The 22359-nt window shown below is 45.3% G+C and overlaps 1 protein-coding gene across 2 annotated transcripts; it reads left to right on the plus strand.

Annotated features, from left to right (window-relative positions):
* The first annotated feature begins 4665 nt into the window (after positions 1 to 4665).
* On the plus strand, positions 4666 to 22310 carry MCM10 (minichromosome maintenance 10 replication initiation factor). 2 transcript variants are annotated; one of them, XM_086610327.1, is made up of 19 exons: positions 4666 to 4672; positions 5463 to 5783; positions 7038 to 7142; positions 7698 to 7832; positions 8357 to 8531; positions 9319 to 9484; positions 10264 to 10431; positions 11853 to 11969; positions 13379 to 13578; positions 14578 to 14678; positions 15722 to 15823; positions 15930 to 16047; positions 16988 to 17216; positions 18760 to 18919; positions 19589 to 19707; positions 20555 to 20668; positions 21438 to 21583; positions 21797 to 21839; positions 22227 to 22310. In XM_086610327.1, the coding sequence occupies exons 1-19, from the start codon at positions 4666 to 4668 to the stop codon at positions 22308 to 22310; spliced, it is 2610 nt and encodes an 869-aa protein (XP_086466453.1). The 2 variants fall into 2 exon arrangements, with proteins under 2 accessions (XP_086466453.1, XP_086466454.1); XM_086610328.1 differs by having other exon boundaries at positions 18760 to 18901.
* The last annotated feature ends 49 nt before the right edge of the window (positions 22311 to 22359 follow it).

The raw sequence follows: 22359 nt of genomic DNA on the forward strand, positions 1-22359 counted from the left end.
CATCAGTGATAACTAAAGGAGAGCAGCACGGTTTTTCAGGTACGGGAGCAGGAGTGCTCTTCTTCCAAACGAAGGTAAAGATCAGGCCACGTGGCAGATCAGCATACTTCTGTATTCTGGATTTCTGAGCATTAAAATGATGGTACAACCTGAGAGAGAGAGATGCTTGTGCGGTAAAATTAACATAGCTTATCTCATCCTGTGATGTTGAGCTAAGGAGAATGGAACAACTCTATAGGAGAAGGCCTTAGGGATGCTGGATACCACAACTGAATGGGCAGAGTTAGAACAGATACGTTGTACTCGCACATGAGAAATTCTCCTGTCAACCTACTTCCATAAATAAGTGCTTCTTCAAATTGTCCTGTGGGTGGAGATCCAAATCACAGGGGAGAAAACACACTGAACGGATCAATAGCGGAATTAGAAATAAAAAGTTTGGTTACTCAATATTTTTGCTTCAAACCTGAAACAGAAACTATTATAGAGCTGATTAATTCAAAACACAGGCCTCAATAGTGTAAGATTTATGTTTCACGTTAAGCAGATGAACATTCTTAAAATATACACAAGAAAAATACCTGCAAATGTTTCTTGGGCCAAAAAAAATATTTCTTCAGTGTATTTTTCATGTTATGCTGTCAGTGAATTCTCAGCTACCAATAGCAGAAGAAACAATCCCTTTTTTGCCTGTGTAATTAAAGTGAGGAGTTGCTTTTATTTTGCTGGCTATCACTGCTATTCTAATTATCTTTTGTAGACTCTGGATTCTTGTTTTCTGCTAGCTATAGCTTGTGCTCTCACACAGCTTCATCCATAATTTCAGGTAATGCAAGAGCCGACTGAAGTCCGTTGTGAAGAGGTACTCATCGGCTTGGTTGCAATCTTCTTCATCAATTGTAAGCACTCCCAGAAGATGCAATCTCATATTGGCTTTTAATTGGTTCCTTGTGACGGTAGGATTTATGGGCTTTTTTCCTTGAATCCCATTTTATTATGGGAGCTTTGTGACAGTTATGGATTCTGCAATGATCAAAATCCGATGGAAATGCAACTAGGCCAAAATCAAACTAATAGAATGATAATAGAGCTGATTTCATCCGAGGAGCATTAACCTTAATGAAAACACAGAAAATCAATATGAAAGGCCAAAGGAGGAATTACTTATGCATCCGTCAAGTCAAAATTAATCATTTTAAGAGGCTTCAGAAAGAGAAGGTACCTTAGCACAGGAATACTAACAGGAAGACAAGGGCATTAGCCGATGTAGGAAGAATAAGACTGTAGGTCTAACAGTGCAAATCAGGAGGGACAAGGAACTGCAAAGAATACAGCCACAACACACTGAAACCTGTTCATGCAACAGAGAAACACGTCTGTTGTTGTCGCCATTAACTGCAGTCAAGAGGGCAAGTGAGCGATCATGACCAGTGGCCACGGTCAGCCGATGCTCATTAGCACAGGTTTAAGAGTATGTCCTGTTTGTGTTTGTTTTCCCTGAGATGAAAGAGAAGATGAAATGGATTTGTGTTTTAAAGTGACTGGATGCTACATGTCCATGAATTACTACTTGTCCACATATCTGTGTTTAACAAAGGACATTTTTGGTGTAGCAGTGTGTTCTGCGATTATACCCTGACTCGATGTGGAACAGGAGCCAGAAGCATTTCATTCCCCTTCAGATTTAAAATCCAGACTGGGAAAGGGCTAGAACACTCCTGTGGGGTGCGCTTGAGATTTGTGAGCAGGAAAGTATCTCTGTATTTGCAAACTTCAAGTCACAGGAGTGGGCAAGCCATCATTACTCCAGTTAGACGGAGAGTAGGAGGACTTGGTGATGCTCTGTGATTAGTCTGGGTCATGTCAGCAATTAGGAGCCACAGAGAGGGAAAATGTGAAAACCACAGTGTTCCCATGCCTGTCCATGGATTTACACCCATGCCAAGATGGGGCACAAGGTGTTTCCCTGCTTCCATCATGGATGAGCAGCAATACGGAGGAGCCCTCTAAGGCCCTCAGCACCCACACACTCCTTTCCAGCTCCTGTCATTGTTCATTGCACCTGCTCCCCTGAAACACCTATTCACAAGCACCATGCAGGCGGATGCATCCAGAACGAGTTATCCCAGCAAGCCTGGGCTAAGCATGTGGGTTTTGGGAGAAAACCCAAAACCAAGAGAGTTGAATATGAGTGGACAGCTGGTTGACAACTATTCAGCAGAGCATTTCAACTGCTCAGCAAAGCATTTCTCTTGAGTTTTTTCCTGCCATCTGCTGGAACTTCTTGACTCCTTCAGCTACCACAGAATTTCTGTCCTCAATTTACCTTTCCTAATCCAGTACCGGTACCACTGGCCTTTAAATACTCAAGACATCCCCTTTCTTTGTATATCGTCTTGCAGGGTGGATTTAGTGCAAGAGCCTTGGGATCTGAGCTAAAATCCTTCTGTTTTGGGGGCAATTTGGTGGTAATTTCTGCACACAATTGATGCAAGGGGAAATGGGCACCGGCAGTGACCTCATGCATATTCAGAAATACTACTTTTCACAGAATCGTGGTTGTCCATACCAAAGAAATGCTGAACAAGTCTAGAAGTCCTCTCAGCTTCACAGGACAACACCCGAGTTCGAATCTGCTGGGTTAACACAAGCGCTGAGACAATTTAGGTTATCCACATGACTATGGAGCCTGCTGTAACCACCCCCGGATCACTCTGACCACAAACTGGCAGTTATTCACAGCTGAGGCAGCCTCACCCCGAGCTGTGTGGGCACAGGCCTCACACCACAGGGCTGCCCCACAGGCCACGCCATGACACCACATGCAGCCCCTCTGAGGCACGTAACGACGGCAGGACGCGGTCATCCTCACAGTCGTGATCTCACCCAGCACAGCACCTCACCCCTCCGCCGCCACCGCCTCCTCCCTTCCCTCCAACCCCAGCGAGCACCCGAACCCTCCCGGCCGCCCGCCCACAACCAAGATGGCGGCGGTCAGCGCCCCCGTTGCCAGGACTAAGGATGGCGCGGGCGCGCGGCGCACCCCGGAGAGGCGGCCGCGCATGCGCGGGAGGGGGCGGGGCTGGATTGGAGTTTTGGCGGGTGCCGGGGAGCGCGCGGCTGGCGGTGAGCGGGGTTGTGTGAGGGAAGGGCTGGGGGCCATGGCGGGGTCGGGGGGCTCGGAGCCCAGAGAGCCATCTCCGGGGGGCAGAGGCTGGGCTGAGGGAGCGGAGATCCACGGGGAAGCCCTGGGGGAGGGCCGGGTTTCCCTGGGTAGATGAGGCGGCTGAGCGCGGAGGGGGGATCCGTGAGGAGAAGCATCCCCTGGGATGGAGTGTGGGGGGGAAGGGGATCCCGGGCAGCGCTGGGGGAGAACCGGGGATCCGCTGGAGGCAGGGATGGCGATCCCGCGGCTGCCGTGATCCACGGGAAGGGAGGAGGCGGTGAGCGCGGCACGGCCGAGCGCTGCCGGGCCCTGGGAGCGCGGGGCTGGCCGTGAGGAGGCAGGCAGACCCCGGGTGGGCCCCGCAGGGCCCGCTCGGCAGTGGATCCCTGCGGCATTGTCACCGGGGGCCGCGGAGCTGGCGATGGTCACTAGCCGCGCCTGCTCGTGTGTGCTCTTGAGGTTTGTTTTGTTCTGTGCTAAAAGCTCATATTCTGGGGCGAAAGAAAGAGAGGGCTATTAAAAGTGGAGTTTGTGGGCGAAACAAGAGTCTTTGCAGCAGGAAGACCTGTAAGCAGAGTTAGAGTTTGTGTGTAATCTGTCCTCAGTGGATTTCCCTTCTTCTCATAGAATCACAGAATGGTTAGGGTTGGAAGGGTCCTCAAAGATCATCTAGTTCCAACCCCCCTGCCATGGGCAGGGAAACCCTCCACTACACCAGGTTGCCCAAAGCCTCATCCAACCTGGCCTTGAACACTGCCAGGGATGGGGCATCTACAACTTCTCTGGGCAACCTGTTCTAGTGCCTCACCACCCTCTGAGTGAAAAATTTCTTCCTTATATCTAACCTAAATCTCCCCTCTTTCAGTTTAAAGCCATTGCCCCTTGTCCTGTCACTACATGCCCTTGTAAAAAGTCTCCAGCTTTCCAGTTTTCCCTAGCCATTTATGTCCAGCTGTGCTGATTGTTTTTCATGGACATATGTCCATGAAGTGGAGGAGCTGTGAGAAATGTAGAACATACGCTTTTAATAATAACAACTGTATTAGAAGAAGGTAGCAGGGTTTAGCTCTGCTCACATTTTTCAAGTGAAGACTGCATCCTTTTTGGGAGATTTGCTTTAGTTACATGCTAATTATGATTATTATGCAGGACTAGTGAGGTGGAAATGGTTATTGCTATGGGAACATGGTAGGTATTTCTTAAAATCTGTGACTATGATGGGCTTTTTTCTAAAAGCAATGCCCATATGCTGCAGTGAGTTCAGCATAGGTCAGACTTCAGATGTAGAAAATGCACATGAGGGTTTTAAATTTAGAGGAGTCCTCATCTGCTGCTGTAAACAAAAACAAGCTGGTGGTTTGCAAATCATTAAATAAAGAGTCTGAATACAATGTGTATTTCTAGTTGAGCTATATCTACTTTAACAGTATCACTGTTGTTCTCCCCATAACAGAGCGTATTTTTCCTTGAGAGGCTCTTGAAGAAATCCCAGTGAAATCATGGATGGTAAGGGGAAAAGTACTCTTTTTCTTTCATTAAGAAAGTTGTCTTCTGATCAGCATGTTAGTTAATAAGTTCAAGAATTCAGAACATTTGGTAAACCTTTTAGTAAAGGAAATTTTGTTGCACTGACTTCACTTGCAGATACCTTTGAGGTTGCCTTTTACCTTCATTCTGGTAACCATTCTGTGAGGCTGCTCTATCCCTTCCCTGGTTTTGTGTTTTCTTCAGCAGCAAAGTTTAAATAAATTTCTTGTTTTGTTCTGAATTTCAGTTCTGCTCTGTCTGTCCCATTCTTCTCTCTGTACTTGACTTTCTTTTTTTCATTATGTGTCCCTCTGGTTCATATTTCTTTGTTCTCTATTCTCTTCCTTGAGCAAACTATATCTAAGAATATGCTTTCTTGCCTGCCTTGCATCTTCCTCTTCACTTTCCATTGGCAAAAGCCACATAAGTGTCTCTGTAGAGCTCCTGGCTACACCTTTACAGGTCCTCAGGCTTTTCTTTGTAACAGCAGCTGTTGTACAAGCAGCTGCATAGGCTAAGTAGCCTGCAAGTTTTCACTGACTAGCCAGCCTCAAACACATGCTGAGGGTGTCTGCAACTGCCTTTCCATCTGACCAGACAGCAGGAAGCTGCTCTATCTTCCTTTAGCCAAAGCTGAAGTAGTTTTTTAAGAATGCTGCTTGCTGCTCTGATTGTTTCAGTTGTCATTAGCTTTATCTTGGATGTTTTATTCCATGGCAGCTTTCCTCTAACTAGAGAGAAATTAAACTGAGTTTAATTTTTGCCTTAGCTGATGATGACTTGGATCTGTTGGCCTCCCTCCTGGAAGAAAGCGAGGCAACCGAGGAGGGGAATTCTCCTGAGGAGGAAGATGCCTCAGAGGATGAGGAGGGAAACCCAGATGAATATGATGAACTCTTTGATGCAGAAGATGATGCATCCTACACTGAGGAGGTCGATGCGGAGGACAGCATGATTGATGAGCAGAAGGAGAACCTGGCTATGCTGTTTGGAGATGTAGATGACCTGCTGGAAGAGGAGGCAGCAGAAGAAACTGTCACCACTTCAGCTCCCAGTCAGGCAAAAGAGAAAACCAACGAAGAACTGCAAGGTTTCTATAACAGCATCTTTTATCTGATTTGTGATACATATCTTGTCTCTAGAGAGCTAATGGGCAGAAAGGCAGGGCCTGCTGCTGTCGCTTCAGGATGGTGCCCAGAGAGGCAATAGAGAAAGTCCTTGTGAAAGTTTCTAAGTCCAGTTTTCAGTGCTCAGTGGCCACACTTGTTTTTCTGAAAGAAAGACAGAGGACTGAAGTAAGGCAGGAAGACTAAACTAGCCCTGGTGAGCAGGACAGGGAAGTTTGCCTATGTACCTGTGCCTTGTCTGATGAAAAGCAACATTGCTTCAGGCTGTCATCGTGGTATAGAATCATAGAATGATTAGGGTTGGAAGGGACCTCAAAGATCATCTAGTTCCAACCCCCCTACCACGGGCAGGGACGCCCTCCACTACACCAGGTTGTCCAAAGCCTCATCCAACCTGGCCTTGAACACTTCCAGGGATGGGGCAGCTACAACTTCTCTGGGCAACCTGTTCCAGTGCCTCACCACCCTCACAGTGAAGAATTTCTTCCTTATATCCAATCTAAATCTCCCCTTTTTCAGTTTGAATCCATTGCCCCTTGTCCTGTCGCTACACGGCCTTGTAAAAAGTCCCTCTCCAGCTTTCCTGTAGGCCCCCTTTAGGTACTGGAAGGCTGCTATAAGATCACCCCGGAGCCTTCTCTTCTCCAGGCTGAACAGCCCCAACTCTCTCAGCCTGTCTTCATAGCAGAGGTGCTCCAGCCCTCGGATCATCTTCGTGGCCCTCCTCTGGACCCAAGATGGATGGACTCAAAGATGCTCTGCATCTTTCAGCAGCACAGCAATCCCTTCCCCCTCAGGGCTTATCAGCAGAAGGTTCTGCCATACCAGTCAGTGCGGAAGCAGAGCTGACCACTGAGTCTTCATGTGTTCAGGCCACATATTTGGTTATATTGGAAAGATTGCTTTATAGTAAGGAGTGTGATCATCAACTGTTTAGATTTTCTTCTGTTCAGTAGGGAAGATATATGCAACATTGCAAGGAACATACCACAGTCAAGTAAAATATTTATATGAGAGAAGTCAACTCCAGGCTGTAGGGAAAAGTGTCCCTTCATTGTGAGCTATTAGACTCAAGTAAATCTGTACTGTGGCTCAAGTCTTTCTTTTCTGAGTTCCTATGATTTAGTAAAACTGTCAGACTTCCAGGGATCTCGTAAATCCCTGTTTGCAATGGCTTCCTGCTGTTTTCATTGTTATCCTTCTCCTCTCTTTCCTAGCTGAGCTGAGAAAATTGCAAGAACAGATGAAGACGTTACAGGAGCAGTTGCAAAAGACTGCTATTGGGCAGCAATCCAGTTCAGGCCCTGAGAAGAAAACCCCTGGTAATAAGACTAATTAAATAGTTCTATGATTTGTTGGCCTACCAACCTGCAATTTGTAGGCAAGACTGCAGATAATCCTAAAGTGGCACTGCGTAGCAAGGAGGAATGGTAGTCTGGTGTGTTCTGCACAGGTTGTTTCCTGCAGCTACAGACTGAGTGAACGAGCTGCAGTTTTGGTATCTGCATCACGGGTTGATTCTACATGGGACAGCTTTTGTAACTGAAGTGCTCCACAGTCTTCTGCTGGAAGCATTCCTTCTTACTGGAAGATGTTGGCACATCAAGAAAACACAACTATGTTTGTTGCTGTGGCACATTAGGTGTAGTAATAAAATTTTATGGGAAAATGGAAAAGCGAGGGGATGTTCCCACTTTCCACAGTTTTGTGGTTTCAGTGACATCCATTTCAGATGCTGGCAACTTAGCTGAAGGGTTTCCATGTGGGGCCCTAACTTGGGCTTGTTTTTCAGAGGTTCACTTAGTTTGGAGCAATTCTTAGAGTTTGAGCCCAGATCCTGAGATCTCTTTGACATTTTTTTTTGTTTTCCTGGCCAGGTAAATCTCCCTGTCTACCCTTAAAGGAAAGGAAAGTTCAGAAGCTGCAAGAGTCACCATGTTTCTCGGCCCAGCTGGGCAATCCTTTACTGCCAGCCAAACGAGGAATCCAGAAATCAAAATCATCCTCAGCAGGTACTGCTCTCAGTCTGCCTTTCACTGAAACACACTGGGCTTTTGTCGAATGCCTAAGCAGTTCGCAGCAGCAGCATAGACACATCCAGGATAGTTTTACCCCAGTCAGTGCACCAGTAGCACGCTGGTCACAGTGGAAGGGAGCTTGTTACAAATTTAATTATTGGATTCTTTGCGGTGGGTGCTATGCTCTGCACTGCTGTGGTTAACTTGGACACTAACAATGGTCTAGCTTGCATCTGTGTATCCTGCAGTTTAGCTTGCCTGGAAAATGAGAGCTGCTCTGGGAAGCTCCTCACCAGGCAGAACTCATTGCTTGAATTACGTGTGACTGATCTAGAGCTGTCAGTTCCTGCCTAAACTGGGAGATCAGTCTGGTACAGATAAGGCAGTTTTACAGCTTTTTCTCAAGTGCGTTATATAGACTGCTGTTTCTGATCAGGTGTAAGTTAGTGTTATTTTTATTTGGAAGTTTTCTTTTGTTATCAAGATTTCTTTTTCTTGCCGTTTTTTTCCTACTAAAGAGAACAAGACTCCTCCTCCTCGGCAAGTCCTCAGTCTGGCATTCCAGCCTCTCAAATCTGCCACAGGGAACACACCCAATAAGGTGACCAGAGAGAAGACTCCTCACATGCCTACGTGCTCCAGTACAACAGCTCAGCCAGTGTCTGTGGAAACCTTCTCGGGACTGAGATTAAGGTCAGCACTGAGCCCTGTCTGAGGACATCACCCTCCAGTAGTGAGAGAGAAAGCACAATCTGTCCAGTGTCCTGTGATGCTAGTCACGCAAGGGGTGAGCAGAGGACTGGGTTTCTGATTTGCTGTATGTATATAATTTAACATGTCAGATAGTCAATTGTTATTAAGGGACATAACAGAAAGCCTCAGCATTGGCTGTTTGATCAGTAAAGAGGTAACAATGACTTCTGGCTTATTACCATGTTTCTATTTTCACCTTTTCTCTTCTCTAACAAAAAACCTATCATTTTATTAGCACTGCCTTCCCCGAGATGTCCTCAGTAGGGGAGGAGGGAAGCAGTGGGCATGTGCGAAGCTGGACTGTGCTCCAGTTGAGCAGGTGTTGCTCCATGCAGAAGCCTCGGGAGCCACTCATGATCCCCATACTCGATGTGGCCACAAGAGGTCTCTGAATACTCACGGTGTCTTTCTTCACCAGCAACCGGGCTGCATTTCCAAATCTTGCTCAGACAGTCACGATGCTCTTTCCTTCCTGAAACGAGCAGAGTTAATGCAGGCTCAGGGCTAAGTTGCAGTGCAGCTGTATGGACAAAAACCAGCCTGAGCAGTAGCTTTCTGATTTTTGTCCTGAGGGGTTTTGTTTCAAGTGAACTCGAGGTCAAATAAGGCACAGAGGCATTTTGCAGCGAGACATAGCCTACCCAGGAGAATGCTGGATGGTTTTGATTGTGTCTGTCCATTTAAGCCAATGGATGTGTTCTCTTTCACATGCTTTCGCTTGATCTAGAAAACCCCGGGTGTCTTCAGCTGAAATGGACAGGAAAATGGCTAACCGGAAGCTCATCCGACTGTCTCAGCTGAAGAATAAACTTGCTGCAGAAAATCTGGAGGAAATAGACTGGGTAACATTTGGAGTCATAGTGAAGAAGGTCACTCCTCAAAGTGCAAATAATGTGAGTAACTTTGTTGTATTTCTTGCTCAGTTCAAGTGAAATGCTGATCTTCTTTCCTGAGGAACTAATTGGGTCTTCAAGTTAATCAGCCAACTCCGTGTAGTTAATGAAAAGCTACTGTATTAAAGATCTCGGTTCATCTGGTTTCATGTAGTAATGCTGCTTTTAGTCCTCAGGGTAAGTCCTTAGCTTGTCTGGTGAGACTGTCCCAGACGACAGCATTGGCTAATGTAACCATGGCATAAATCTGTCTTAAATCTGTTCATCCACTGTTGTATGTTAAATGCCAGTGCAAAAAAAAGGGCGGTGACTCTCAGTCTTTCTAGACAGACCCTTGTTTTAAACGTGCCAACGCATTCTGCTTCCATCCTTTCCCTAGAGGTCATTCTGTCCTAGATGATGTGCTTGTCCTGTAGAAAGTCATTGATGTCATTGATGAAACAGAGATCTGGATATGTCTTGGGTTTTTTTTTTTTGTTCAGTGCAGTAAAACTCTCTTTATTCAGCAAGCAAGAGTGCTGTCTGTCTTTAAAATCGGTAAGACTGGTGGAAGCAGTACTATTGTGCTATTTTGGCCTTTAAAAATCCCAGAACTGACTTTGTGAGATGACTGGAGATATTGTATCTAACCTCTACTAAGGTTACGAGTTGTGCTTTTCTAAATCGAGAAAACTCAGGGAGGGGGAAAATCAGAATAACTCTTTAAAAGCAACAGCAAGAGGAGAAGCAGTTGGTGTCCTTGCACTGAGAGCTGAAAGGAAAGCGAATGTCTGTTCCAGGGCAGAACCTTCAGTATCTGGCGACTGAACGACCTACGGGATCTCAACCAGTGTGTCTCCCTCTTCTTGTTCGGTGATGTCCACAAAGAGCACTGGAAGACAGACCAAGGCACAGTCATCGGGCTGCTCAACGCGAATCCTATGAAACCTAAAGAGGGCTCAGATGAGGTGAGAGGATTTTTCACTTGCTCATCAGCAAGTGAAAAAAAAAAATTCACTTTCAATAGATTAAAAAAGACATAGCTGAACTTTTTCATATCTGCTTGAGATTCAGCTTTATAACACGCGTTAAGGCTGAAATCACAGCAGCCTGCCTAAACTGTTTGAATTGCATTCAGATATTTCCACAGTGTGTATTTGCTCCTGGTGTTCTGGAACACTGAACTTCAAGAAGTGCTATTAAGCATCCAAACCTAGAGTTTGTCACGTGTTTAATCTGCTCTCAGTAGTGGTTGGCTCTTTTGCAGACGTAGGGAGTGTATTTTCAGTTTATTTAGCTACTTCACTGCGATGCCTGTTTCAACCTAGAGCTCTCTCAAAGCTGAAAAAGGTGGGGAAACTCATTTCTCTGTCCTAATTTAACCGTGAGATGCGATTGCAAGATGTTCCCTGGTTCCAAAATCATGACTGAGAAGAAGCAGTGTTTGATTTATTAAACAAACGATATATTACGTATAGTAAGTTGATACATAGTAGTTCACTTGTTTAATCAGTTACTTATAAATGCAGAACACGATGAATTACTTTTATGTATCAAAACATTTAAAGTGGCTTCATTTTGCTAATAAATTATTTTTTTTTAAATATCTTTTTAATTGCACTGGAATGGAAACCATTTTTACTGACTTCTGTCAAGGGGAGTTTCAGCCTAGTAGCTGGTGGTGTAGCGTTTTGCATTTTAAATTCTCTAAATGGAAAAATGAAAAATCTCATTAATGGTCTATTAAGCTATCTAATTGCTTAAATTAACATGAATAAGCAGTACAAAGTCCTGTTGGTGAGTAGAAAGTCATTCCAGATGTAATGTAAGGGCTGTATTTAACTGTTAGGACTGGCTCTTCTTAGCTAAAATGTACACATCTAGAACTACAGTAAAACTGACTTCTCAAAGCGTTTCCTACTTACAGACGCAATTCCTAGTACCTTTGTGTAAAGTGGGTGCTCTTCTTGCACGGTAGTCAGCTTTGATTGGACCTAGACATACGGAGAGGGACAGAGCACTCTAGTACTTCTCCTCTTCCCATCCACTCCCAGATATGATTGCCACGATGGTGTCAGAACCAAGCAGTTGAATAGGACCATCATTTGTAGCACAACTCTATCTGCCTTTGCTGACCCCTGGTTTCCTGAGGCTCTGAGCATAGAAATCCAACACCTTTCATCTGACTGTGAGAAAGAAATTCACTTTTTTCTTTTTAACTGAGCCTTTTCTTAATCTGAACAGGACATGCGGCTTTCTTAAACTAGGTCTGCATTTTAAAACTGCATTGTTAATACCAGAGGTACCAAACTGGACCCAGGTCAAACCAGTGACATCTAGAGAGAAGCCCATCCAGTCCTCCACAAGACATGTTCTGCTTTCTTTCTAGGTGTGTTTGTCTATTGACCATCCCCAGAAGATCCTCCTCATGGGTGAAGCTCTGGACATGGGCACCTGCAAAGCCAGGAAGAAGAACGGTGATCCTTGTGCACAGATTGTGAACCTGGTTTGTATCTCAGTAGTTAGGACATCCTCAAGCTGTTGGTAAAAATCTGGCTGCTGATTTTGTTCCGATACTCCGACTCTGACTTGTTTCTGGATCTTGACTTGTAACTGACTAAAGTGGATTGAGAAACTGAGAAATGAAACCCAAAGGAACTGTTTCTGTGATGGCACTGTACCAGCAGCACAGTAGTTCCCTAAATGCAAAGCTGGTGCTGCAGTGAAAAAGATCATCTTGACCCATAACTGCCATCATCTCCACACCCTTTCACTCTCCTTTGCGACAGTGCAAGCTTCCATGTACTGCACTAGAGAACTCATCCAAGGTAAAACAATATTTTTTTCTCGAGAGTAGTTGTGGTTTTTAGAGCTGGTTTAACCCAATGAGTTCCCTGGTCCAGCATGCCCACAAGCTGCCAGAATACTTACATCTGAACATGGAGCACTGGAGATGAGAGGAAAAAGGTGCTGGGATTCTTCTTTTAGGGACAGTACTGACTTGTACTAGTTTAGAGGAATTGTGGACTACGTCGTTTCATGGCTATGGTTTATAGTTAGTAGGGTAGCAACGAGAAGGAGGAGAAAAAATGAATGAATGAAGAACTGGGGAGGAACTCGGGGTGTGTGGGGTGGGAGGAAGACAAATACAGAATGTACTTCTAGCAAAACAAGGCTGTGATTGCAGACCTGCTCCAGGAGGTGCCTGTGCTCAGGGTTCTCAATGTCAGTGGGATGTTCCAGTGACACCTGGAACAAACCATAGACAGAGACTGTCTGGCAGAAGAACCTCATGAAGGAATTGGCTGTCTGTTTAATTAGTGACAAAAAATATTTGATAGTGGGATAACTGTACTAATACAAATCTGGGCCAGATGAATATCAACGAGAATGGAGTTATTTTTTTGATGAAAAGTTAACGAACACCCTGAGTGAACGCATTTGTGGCACTGCTGTGTCTGTCTGGCAGGCTCACTATCTTCAGTTCTAAACTCCCTCAGACCGACACTGAAAACTGATTAATTAATTTGAAATTAGTGCATGAAACATCTTGCTCCGATGTTAGATTTCCTTTATGTTCATACAAGTAAGAAAACTGCATACAGTTCAGAGTCAAGAGTACAGAATCTGGGCAAGAGGACCTGTGACATCTATTGACTTGAGCCGAGGAATAGCCTTAAAATTCCTTGATACACAGTTTTTTTTCCAGCAATTGGACGATTTTAGTTTTGTATTCCAAAATAGTTTGTTTTTTCATTGCTGGAGTGTGGGCATACGTTTGCTGGGTCAAATGCTGGAGTACCACAGTAGAGATGTTACTTCAGTTTAGCCATAGAAGGATCCGTGTGGGTGAGGGGGATGAAGGAAGTTGTATTTGCTAGTGTTCTGCAACAGGCTTCTCCCATTTCTTTTCAGAATGACTGTGAATATTGTCAGTATCACATCCAATCCCAGTACAAGAAGCTAAGCTCAAAGCGGGCAGATCTGCAGTCTACCTTCTCTGGTGGCCGCATTCCCAAAAAAGTTGGTCGGAAAAATCCCAGTTTGAAGGAGAGGCTGTGTCAGGATGGGTTTTACTATGGAGGTGTCTCTTCAGCAGCATATGCAGCCTCAGTGTAAGTTAAACTACTTCTTTCGCTTGCCTTTGAACAGAATTTCTGTCTCTTATACAAGTGAGCCTGAACCTGTCTCTAAGGGGGACTATTTAGTTAGAGGTCCCTTTGACTTAACTACCTTCACCAAATAGGAATAAATGCCCCACGTCTGGTGTAATCCTGCTGACCCCATGGGGTAACAGACCTGCTATTTGACAGGAAAATCTTAACAGTCAGTGCTAAGATGTGGTAAGGGGTGGTTACCAATAAATTAATGCTGTGTTGTGAAGCCGGGCGGCATTGTGTTTCAGTAGATGAAATGAACTTTATCAAGAGATCCCAAGCATTCAAGGCTCGGACATGAGTATTTTTCAATGGCATTCCCTTACCATATTTTGTTAGGGCTCATTGCATTTAATCTCAGACTCAGTGTATTCTGTGTTTCCTCCTCCTCTCTTCCTTGACTGAAATAATACAGTATCACTATGTGTTAACGAAGAGACAGTAGTACACCCTGCATATTAAGTGACCAAGATCAGGAGATCAGTGTGCATCTCATAACTAGCATGGAGGGGCCAGATCCTTCATCCTAATCCCCCTGAAGACAGCTGTGGGAAGACTTGACTCACAGCTGGATCAAGCCCTGTGCTTGCACATGGCTTTCATTCCCGTATGCTGTGCCCTCTGATAACTGGTGTGACTCCACAGTAGTGAAGCAATTCCAGCCTCCTCTCCATCCCTGGAACTACCTAAGCAAAGCTTAGCCATTACCTATGTTTAATTTTCTCTCAATGCATAGTAATTACATATCTCAACCCAAGGAGAAATGAGAGATTCTAAACATTGTGCTAGAATTCGGATTTAGATCCACATCCTTCCCAAAGACAGACAGATGACAGGAGAGGAGCACCCTTTAGGGTGGCTGGAGTTTTGCTGAAGCACCGGGCTAGCGTTTGAGCTTTTGTCTTTGATCCAAGCGTGGGAAAACTCTGATATTCTGGTTTTGTTTCCTCTTTCTAGTGCAGCGGCTGCAGTGCCGAAAAGGAAGATTCAAACCACTCTCTCCAATCTGGTCGTGAGAGGAGTCGATGCAATTGTCCAGGAAACCAGGCAGAAAATTGGTACCTAATTACCCATGTAGTCTCTTCACCCTACAGATATTTCCAGCTTGATGCTAGATGTGTCCCAGGACTCTGCTGCTCACAGAATGAATCTGGCAATGGATTTGCTACAGAGATAGCTGTTTGCAGGCTGCTTTCTCAATTGATCAAAACTATTCTTTCCTCTTGAGATCACAGCTGCAAGGCAAATAAAACTAAGCATCTGGGTAGCTCCATGCATCTTTTTTTCATCAGCGCCTCTGAATTAAGTCTTCTGTTCTGTCTTTGGACAGTAACAGCAGATCTTTGCCAGATTGATGAGAATTGGAAGTTTTAAGAACTTTGAACTGGAGAATTTATTTCGTTTCATTAAAATAAATGATTTGTGTCAATCTTGAAAACTTCCAAGGACTACTAAGTATAAATCAGAGTAAGGTTTTCAGTGCAGGGGACCTCCTGAGTACCCAGCCTGTTTCTAGTGCTTTTCTTTTGTGATCTTCAAAGCATGTTCCTTCCATAGCCTTTGGGATGCCACCGATCTTCTCTGCCTCAATTTTGTTTCTGTAAAGCACGAAATATTACACCCTCTTTATGCTTGGTGGAGAGCAGATGACAGATCATTCAAACTATGCGCTCTAACTGACACTTAGATGTCTTATTCACATCTTTCAGTTCCCTCAGCTGCCTCCATTTCAGACAACATAGTGTGTGTCCTGTCTCTAGCCTTCAGCTGCTCTTAATTCTCCAGGGATAAGATGTGGTGGCTTCAGGGCTTTCAAGCATTCTGAAAATGGGAATGGTAGGAGCACCACAGACAGCCAAGGTTGATGGGGAACTGACTGATGAAATTACTGAAGGGGTAGAAGTGTCTTTGTGGTGTGCTCGGTGAGGACAAGGCCTTGGGCAACCAAATATAACGTACAAGTTGGCCTCGCTTTGCAGGGGTGCTCACTCAGGTGACTCACTGGGGGTTCTTCCAACCGAGACTACTCTTCATCTCTAGAGCCAGGCCTGCTTCCCTTCCTGGCTCCAAATCTGTTGTATTTCTGCCTCATCTGCTCCAGGTGCAGCAAAGAGACCCATGCAATGTTCTGAGGAATTCAAGGAACTGCTGGCACAGCCAACATTTGGAGCACGAAACCTCTGCAAACACTGGACCAAAGCAGGTATTGCTCTTTTGCCTGAAGGAAAACACACTCCTGAAATCACTGAACTTCCTTCTGAGCAGACATTAGTGGCTTTTTATTTTGTTTTGGTTTGTTTTTTCCCCAGATGCTGAAAAGAAGCAAGGGGCCAATTTCCAGTCCGTCTCTGCTTCAGCACTGCTCAAGCAACAGAAACAGAAGTTGCTGGAGGCCAGAAAAAAGCGATCTGAAGAGATTCAGAGGCGGTAATACATACTGACTTTCACAGGAAGGGTTCCGTTATTGTGGCCCTAAGTATAACTGTGGGAGGTATTTTAATAAAAACTTCATTTAAACAGAAATACCCCAGTTTTCAGTGGAGAATCAAATGCTCCAGCACAGTGCCCAGCAACTCGAAGGCATGATGGGAAGAGGCTGATTAGAGTAGGAAACTGGGATCAAGACTCCTGGTTCTGTTCATTGCTGGCTTGCAAGGGTCTACTGAGTCTTGAGATTTGCCAAGTGTTTTGTGTATATCTTGTTAACAAACCTAAGAAGAACCTCAGAAGAGCCACCCTGCGTGAGACTGAGATTGGTGTAGCTATGTAGTCTCAAAAGGCCCAGCAAGTGCCAAAACAGAACCTGAAGGAGAAAAATAAGACTAGACACAGTCACGATGATATTTCCCCCAAATACTCTTCCATCTTACAGCACTATCTGTTTCAGGGTCTTTCCAAACTAGAGGCAGTGTCTGTCACAATATTGCTGAAGGGTTTGGGTTTTTTATTCCCATGAACCTGTCCAACCTCTTCACCATGACCTGTGTAAACCTAAGCATTAATGTGACTCCTGTGACAAGGACTCCCACTGCTTAGCTACCTGTACTGCAAAGAAGACCATTTTTGTGCTTTCAGCTCCCACCTCCCAGCTTTATTTGATGCTTCTCTCTGGTTTTTGTTTTGGAAAGCAATCAGTCATTCGCTCGTTCTGGTGACTTCAAGTCATCAGATTTCAGCAACCCAGTGAGTTCCTTGCCAGTCTTGTGTTCCTCTCCTGAACACCTGAATTGCTGCATGGTTTTCTAGCAATAAAAGGTCAACTAGTTGAAAAATCAGTCTGCATCCCTTCCTTTCCTATCTGTTTCTTAAACCTTTCTGTCTCTTTGACTAGTGTCCCTATTTCAATGGATTATTCTTGTCTTACAAGGTTTCTCCAGAACACAAGTAAAGCCGGCAGCCCTGCTTTGCCATCCTCCTCCAGACAGTCCTCACTCCATTTGCCAATACCTGGGGCAGAGTTTCCTAAAGCTGCAAAAATGTCAGTTTCTCAAAGGCCCAGGCTGGGCACAGGCTTCTCAGAAGGAGAAGATATCCTCTTCTTTGACGGGTCTCCACCTCCAACACCAAAACTAGACAGCTTGGCAGAAGCCAAAAAGGTAACATCTCTTTGAACGTTTAGAGTATTGAGAAGGGGGGGTTAAGAGAAGTTTGGTTTGTGGTAGTAGAGGAGTCTTTGAGCAGATATAGAACTGCTCAGTGCTGATACTGGTGAAGTCTCTGATTTGTGGGATCAGACTGGGCTGTATTACAGTACACAAGAAATCTGTGGTTCCTGACAGCTGTTAGTACCAAGTTTCATGCTACCATTGTGCATGTAGTCAACCTCCAGAGCAGTGGAACAGCAGCTAAAGAGAGGGCTGTGTCTGTGGCATTTGTGTCACTTGGTGTCTCTTGCTAATTCAATACTCACCTGAATTGGTCAGCAGCGAGTTGTGATGATCTGTCTGGCGTGTGATGCTCAGGAGCTCACTCTTGATCTTCTCTGAAGACAAGCATCACTGGAGCCACTTACGCAATGGCAATTTCAGCAAATGGCAGTTGGGCGTGGACAGGGGACAGAGGAGCCTCTTGGAATGGGACTGGGGAAAAGGAGAGGGGGAGATAAGGCATCTCATTTAAGTCGTGAGCCTGCTGCTGAGCTTTTTGCTGAAGAAACACCTCTTTACGCACACTAGTAGCTTCTGTGAGTAGAAGTGACTGTTCTTCGTGACCTGACATAGTCTGTCACCTCTTGGGGACAACACTTCTGGAGAGCAGTTTGGAGTAGCTGTGTTGCTCTGCTTCCACTCTGTTCTTCATGCAGATGGGACAGAGATTCTCTGTCCACCAGTGGCTGCTCTTTTGCTCTTGTGTTTTGGGGGTTTGGGACACAGGTTCTAGGTTTGAGCATCAGGTTCTATGTAGGTCCTGGACCAGGATGGGAGATGCTGAAGTGATTTTTACAGAAGAAAGGAGAGCAAAGCTTGTCGATATTGATTGTTTTACAAGCATGAAAACCCTTAAGTGCTGGGAAAGGGCAGGGAATTTGTGCTGAAAATGCCTGGAGTGGTTTGTTCTTTGGCATTGCTAGTGCTGTATATTATGGGTGTTTTCTGTCTGCCAGGTGAGCAGCAGGGAACTAAACTGGTTTAGCTATGTTGTGCCATGAGTTTGGACCAGTTTGGTGCCTAGCCAGAACAGACTGCATCTTTCCTTGGCATAGATCTGTTCACATGTTTGTCAAAGAAACTTTCCTCTTCCAGCAAGGAAGAAAGAGTCTTAATGTTTTGGGAGTATGGAAAGGAATAGTTGTAAGCAATTTTCCATTAGTTTCCAATTATTACCAATTTATGCGGAAACCTCATGTGATTTGATTCCTCTGGAAGACTTACTGATTTCTGAAGCACAGCTGCAGAGATGTCAAGCCTGGTAACATCCCTGGAGAAGTAATTTTATGGTTTGGGAAGTCACGAGAGGTTGTATGATGTGGTGATTTAGATGTACAGCAGAAATGGGAATTTTGTTGGGCCTCTCTTTGGCCAGCTCCGTGCTCAGACCAGTGGATCCTGTCTCCTCCGTTTGACAGACTTCCTCTGCTACTTGTGTAAGTAGGAACTGGAGTGATCACCAACATATTGACTGCTCTTTTCTCTTTTCTAGCTGGCTGCAATACACCGACTACGAGCAAAAGGCCAGATTCTTGCTAAAACTGACCCGAACAGTGTCAAGAGGAAAAGAGCTGACGCTGACGATGTCCTAGAAATTGTTGAAAGAGTTGAGAAAAATGTTGCTCAGCCACAAAGTACAAAAGCAGAGCATGGTATGTAATGTTAACTTCTAGATTAGAAAAAATACGTCCGGCTGGATGGAGCACTAGTTGCTGGGTTAAGGACTTAATTGCTGTGCCAAAGAGAGGCTGCGTTAGGTCTGTGTAGAACTTAAAGGGTTTGTTGCAAAGGATAAGCAATCTCTAACCTTGTGGAGAAAGTGTGAGATGTAATCTCTGATGGCTCCGTGTCCTCCTCTCTGCTCCCTGTCCTCTGACACCTGAGCATCTGCAATGCATGGCTGACTTAACCAAGGGAAGCCAAGAAATAGTCCCACCAGTGGCAGTATCTGAATTTTCTGTGAGAACCTGAGTTTGCCTGCTGGTGATTCACTGTGTGATCTTAGATGAATTGCTAAATTCCCTTTAAAGCTTCACAACCAGTCAGGGAGGCAACACTGCTCTGGGGAGTGATGTGAAAATTCCTAGTACAGTACTTTGAGAGAAGATGCAATGTTATTTAAAAAAATGCTTTCATTTTTTCCGAAGCCATATTTGAACTTGGCTTCATGTTCTCCTGAACTATGAAAGGCTGCTGTTTGACCTGAACGTCTTCCTGAGAGACCTGAGACTTCAAAAATCTCCTACAGTGGTCAATGCTTAGAGATCACAACCTTGTTTTGAACTTGGTTTCCATAGGACTGAGTTCTTTTGTCTCTTTAGATATAGATGAACTGGAGCCTGCCCAAAAGAAACGACGTGAGCAGCTGGCCTACCTGGAGTCAGAAGAGTTCCAGAAAATCCTGAATGCCAAGTCCAAGCACACAGATGTCCTGAAAGAGGTGTGGCCTCAATCCAGCCATGACTGAGGGCTCAGAACTAGGGAGCTGTCTGGACTCCTCATACTGATTTCAGCAAGAAGCAGGCACTCAAACATGTTGCAGGCAGCGAATTGTCCTGATGAATAGGGTCAGGGGTCTCTGAGCACACAGTGCCTGCAAGTCAGTGTTACTGCCATAGCCATGGTAAGGTCAAGCTGCCATTGTCTTTTCTGCTGTGTTTGGAACCATTAGTGAAGTTTCCTGGTTAGTGGATGAACAAAGAAATCCTTCTACCTCAAAACCAAATTAGCCACGTGCCTATTTTCTCCCTCACTTCTTGGCTGCATAAAGACAGCTGCCACCTTCATCTGGGACTCATGAGAGTTGTGGAGCCTGTGAAATGCCAGCAGTTGCCCTGAAGAGCTCAGAGGTTGGGTTTCTCCCATCGAGGTCTTTGCTGAGCATATCCCCAGGGATACATCACCTTCAGTGGCACCATGTCTTGCACACATTATATTGGTATGAAGTCCTAATTGTTTTAAGGTCTTCCGAGGAGTAATATTTTGGCTGAGAACCAATTCCTTTCATTACACCTGCCTGCCTGACCTCTCCCTGCAGTGTCCTTGCAGATACATGCTGTTGTTAAACCCTCCCACTCATACATCTCAGAGGTGGCTCATTTCAGTGTTGGTGAAGCACAGCATGTGCGCTCCATGGATTTTTTGAAGCAAGAGATATTCGGTGTTTCTTTGGCTCCCAGACTGCCATCTGCTTCAAGCAGGCCCAGTAGGAATTTGCCCTAGGGCCATTTATGGAATGGTTTCTCCCATCTTTGTCTCCCCACAACCCTTTTTGTGTGCCCCAACAGGCAGAGGCCGAACTGCAGGAGCAATACTTTCAGCCCCTGGTGAAAAAGGAAGAAATGGAAGAGAAGATGAGGAGTATTAAAGAAGTGAAATGTCGAGTTGTGACGTGTAAAACGGTGAGTGAAGGGGAGCCAGGGTGACAGCAGGGGAGGAGGGCATGAATTCTACAAAGTTAGCTGGGACCATCCTGCACGCTCCTGTCTGTCACTCTCTTGGCCAAAGTCCAGTGCAGGGGTCAAACAGAGACAGTTTCATTCCTTATGACTGTTGCTGAGAGCAGCCCATGCACTGAGTGACACGAAGACACTGGCGAGGCAGGCTGTGCTGAACATCTCAACTTGATGTTTATGCCAGTGGGTTCCTTGCGTTGGGGTGTCCTGGAAATATTTATTAGTTTCTTCCCTGAAATGTTTTGTATCAAGACCCTCAGTTCCTCATATTAGATGACAAGATAAGCAAAGTGCTTCAAAAACATAACACTGAGTGGGATTCCTCTATCTGCATTTCCAGGAACTTTGCCATCAGAAAGAGGAATGGAGCTTTGTTACTGTCCTAAATGTGCTGAGAGTAAGGGAGGAGTTATCTCCTATTCCCAGAGTTTCAGCCGCAGCTGGACTTTCTCCTCTCGCTGCCTTGCCTATCTGTTTTACAACTGCACAGAGGGCCACTGTGTGCCCCGTGAAGTACTGGGAGCAGGGCCACAGGGTGGTGGCAAACTGGGGAGAATGGCATTAGAAGGAGCAGCGACAAAGCCTGGGGCGATGACCCTCAGACTGGTGGGCTCCTCAGGATGGGAGAAGACAGACATGCATTCCTCCAGCTGTTCAGCTGTTGCCAGTCTCATGCTGGTGAAGCACTCACAGCTCTCTTTCTCCTCCCTGACAGTGTAATTACACCTATTTCAAGCCTCTGGAGACGTGTGTGCAGGATAACCACGACTACCACTGGCACGATGCCATCAAGCGATTTTTCAAATGTCCTTGTGGAAACCGAGCGATTTCCCTTGACAGGCTCCCAAAAAAGCCCTGCAGGTAAGAAACGAGCCTCGTGAAATAGCAACTGGGGCTTTTCTGCCGTGCGTTCACAAGTAACGTGTTGGGAGTCACGTAACCATGTCCTAAAATGGGAACGTTAGCCCTTGTGCTAAGCAGTGGGGGGAAGGTGTGGAGTTAGGTTTGGATTCCCTCATACTGTGCAACAAACACACACCACAGTGGTCCTCACCTGCCTTCTTCATCTTGCAGTACCTGCGGCCTCTTCAAGTGGGAGCGAGACGGGATGCTAAAGGTCAGTGTGAGCCCGCAGTTTCTGGGCATCTCAGCACCCTGTCTGCTTCTCTTGGTACTTTTGTCCCACGCTTTGCCTTAGTGCCCTTGCAGCTGCCGGCAAAACCAAGCAGCTCTGCATTTTGTCAGGTACATACAGGTTCCTGCAGGCTGTCTTCTAGTGGACTTTCTCTTCTTGCTTTTGTTCCTTAAGCTTTGTTTTATTTAACTGTGGGGAATTTGATTCTGACCAAAGTTGTAAGAATTCAGAATGTCAAGGTTCCTAGAGTGTCTGTCTGACAAATATTTAACCGGATAATTTAGCCCTACTACAACTTCTGTCAAAGAACTGTTTGGGAGACGTCTTACCACACATTTAACTCCTTTTCTCTATGGTTCATCTTTCTAGGAGAAAAAAGGTCCGAAGATTGGTGGAGAAACACTTTTACCAAGAGGAGAGGAACAACCAAAATTTCTCAATAGTCTGAAGTGACCTGGAGTTGATTTTTTCACAACGTAACAATGGGTTTCTGTGTCTAAAA

The sequence above is a fragment of the Tauraco erythrolophus genome, chromosome 4, assembly GCF_009769465.1.
Source record: "Tauraco erythrolophus isolate bTauEry1 chromosome 4, bTauEry1.pri, whole genome shotgun sequence".
Classification (NCBI taxonomy): domain Eukaryota; kingdom Metazoa; phylum Chordata; class Aves; order Musophagiformes; family Musophagidae; genus Tauraco; species Tauraco erythrolophus.

Coding starts and splice junctions, on each gene's coding strand:
- MCM10 (XM_086610327.1), top strand. Junction 7,833..8,356: donor ATCAAAATCATCCTCAGCAG/GTACTGCTCTCA, acceptor TTCCTACTAAAG/AGAACAAGACTCCTCCTCCT. Junction 13,579..14,577: donor GCAGCATATGCAGCCTCAGT/GTAAGTTAAACT, acceptor TCCTCTTTCTAG/TGCAGCGGCTGCAGTGCCGA.